This window comes from Papaver somniferum, unplaced genomic scaffold (genome assembly GCF_003573695.1).
Source record: "Papaver somniferum cultivar HN1 unplaced genomic scaffold, ASM357369v1 unplaced-scaffold_3476, whole genome shotgun sequence".
NCBI lineage: Eukaryota > Viridiplantae > Streptophyta > Magnoliopsida > Ranunculales > Papaveraceae > Papaver > Papaver somniferum.
This window is the reverse complement of record NW_020645945.1, coordinates 1-1,435: the sequence shown is the minus strand read 5'-3', so window position 1 is coordinate 1,435 and position 1,435 is coordinate 1. Positions and strand designations below refer to the sequence as shown.

The window sequence follows — 1,435 nt, the reverse complement described above, 5'->3', positions numbered from 1 at the left end:
GACGTTCTCATCGAATTTCATTGTACTTTTTTTCCTTCTTACCAAAACCTATCATTTGTAAGTTATTTTTGGACATTTGATATCAGAGTACTAAACCAAGATCCCGACCTTTGTTATCAGAATTCTAGCCAAATTTTAGAACTTAGGAGACCAGTTAGGTTAATGCTAAGTATGAGTTACAGCAAAAGGAGAAACTTAGTCATTACTTTTTTCTTCAATTACATGGGCAGTCACTTTGGATATTTCCAATGCTTAATTTTTTGGGCCTCTTGTGCTATATTGGGGTTCTTACCCTTGATAAGGGCACCCGTTAGGGTTTAGGATGTCCTTTATAAATAAACCAACGACATAGAAAACCCCATCCTCGAACTATTTTACACCAAACGCAGCCATCTTCGTCTCTCTCGTTTCCCATCTCTAATCCTCCAAAACTCTTTTATTTTGATTTTCTCTGTTTATAGAATGAATTATTGGAATGATCCTCAGAATCTATATACATATACACGATCAAAGAAAACAGACAGCATTATGATTTTTCCTCTCAAATATTTGTCATCAATCACCGTCTTGGATCTAAACCGGCTGTGAACATTCGTTAAGATGGATAACAAGACATTTGGGTTTAAAGATCCACAGATCTTCTGGGGAGGGGGTTACATCAACGAAGATGGTTATACTTTATTCAGGTTTGAGACCCAGAGCGGATTTGACTCCTTCTGGTTAGCTATTAAACCTTAAATCCTAATTCTCTTTTTTTGTATTTATTTATGATGTATTTTTCTTTTTAGTTTTCTTTGGTTTCAATGAATCTTCAGTCATTGATCGAATTGGAGTTAATATGCCTCAATCTCGAATTCAGAATGTCAAACTGAATCTTCTTTGAAACATAAAAGAAGACTACCAATGATTAATTTTCAATTATTGTCATTTGTTTGAAAACTTAGTATCGATTACACTTCCTGTAGGAATGCATTGAGGGCCTCTACAAGTCGTTTTGTGGGGAATTACTTCCTCAACGCTGAGTTCGAAAAGGGTGATGACAACTACCCAGACCAGCTTCTATCATGGCGGAAAGATTTTGAAATATGGTCTGAAGCGCATGTAAGGAGCTCATTGATTCGTGTGATCAATCGGCCCTACCCACTCAAGAGCAGTACGAGATTATGGAAAGGTGCGCAGCTGGCATCCACGGTGCTGCTGGCTGGAGGGGTTGGAACCTGCAGGTATCATCTGCGGGAAGGGAAGCTTACGGGGAATTAATGGCAGTACTGAACCTAGATAAGGCACGTCTTGGTGGTTGGTTTCGTGGAGCACCAGCAGATCCCAGGAAAGATAGAAAGTCAGTTGCTGATGTCCTTTCACTATTAGATCAATTGATGGAAGAGTTTGTTGCAATTCTCACAGCTGCTGATGTTTGATGATAGGGTCACTCAGT

At 38.9% G+C, this 1,435-nt stretch overlaps 1 protein-coding gene across 1 annotated transcript; it reads left to right on the top strand.

The window, feature by feature from the left end:
* The first annotated feature begins 378 nt into the window (after positions 1-378).
* LOC113342148 lies at positions 379-1,429 on the top strand. Its single transcript, XM_026586785.1, has 2 exons — positions 379-719; positions 966-1,429. The coding sequence occupies exons 1-2, from the start codon at positions 601-603 to the stop codon at positions 1,258-1,260; spliced, it is 414 nt and encodes a 137-aa protein (XP_026442570.1). The 5' UTR covers positions 379-600; the 3' UTR covers positions 1,261-1,429.
* Positions 1,430-1,435: the final 6 nt, after the last annotated feature.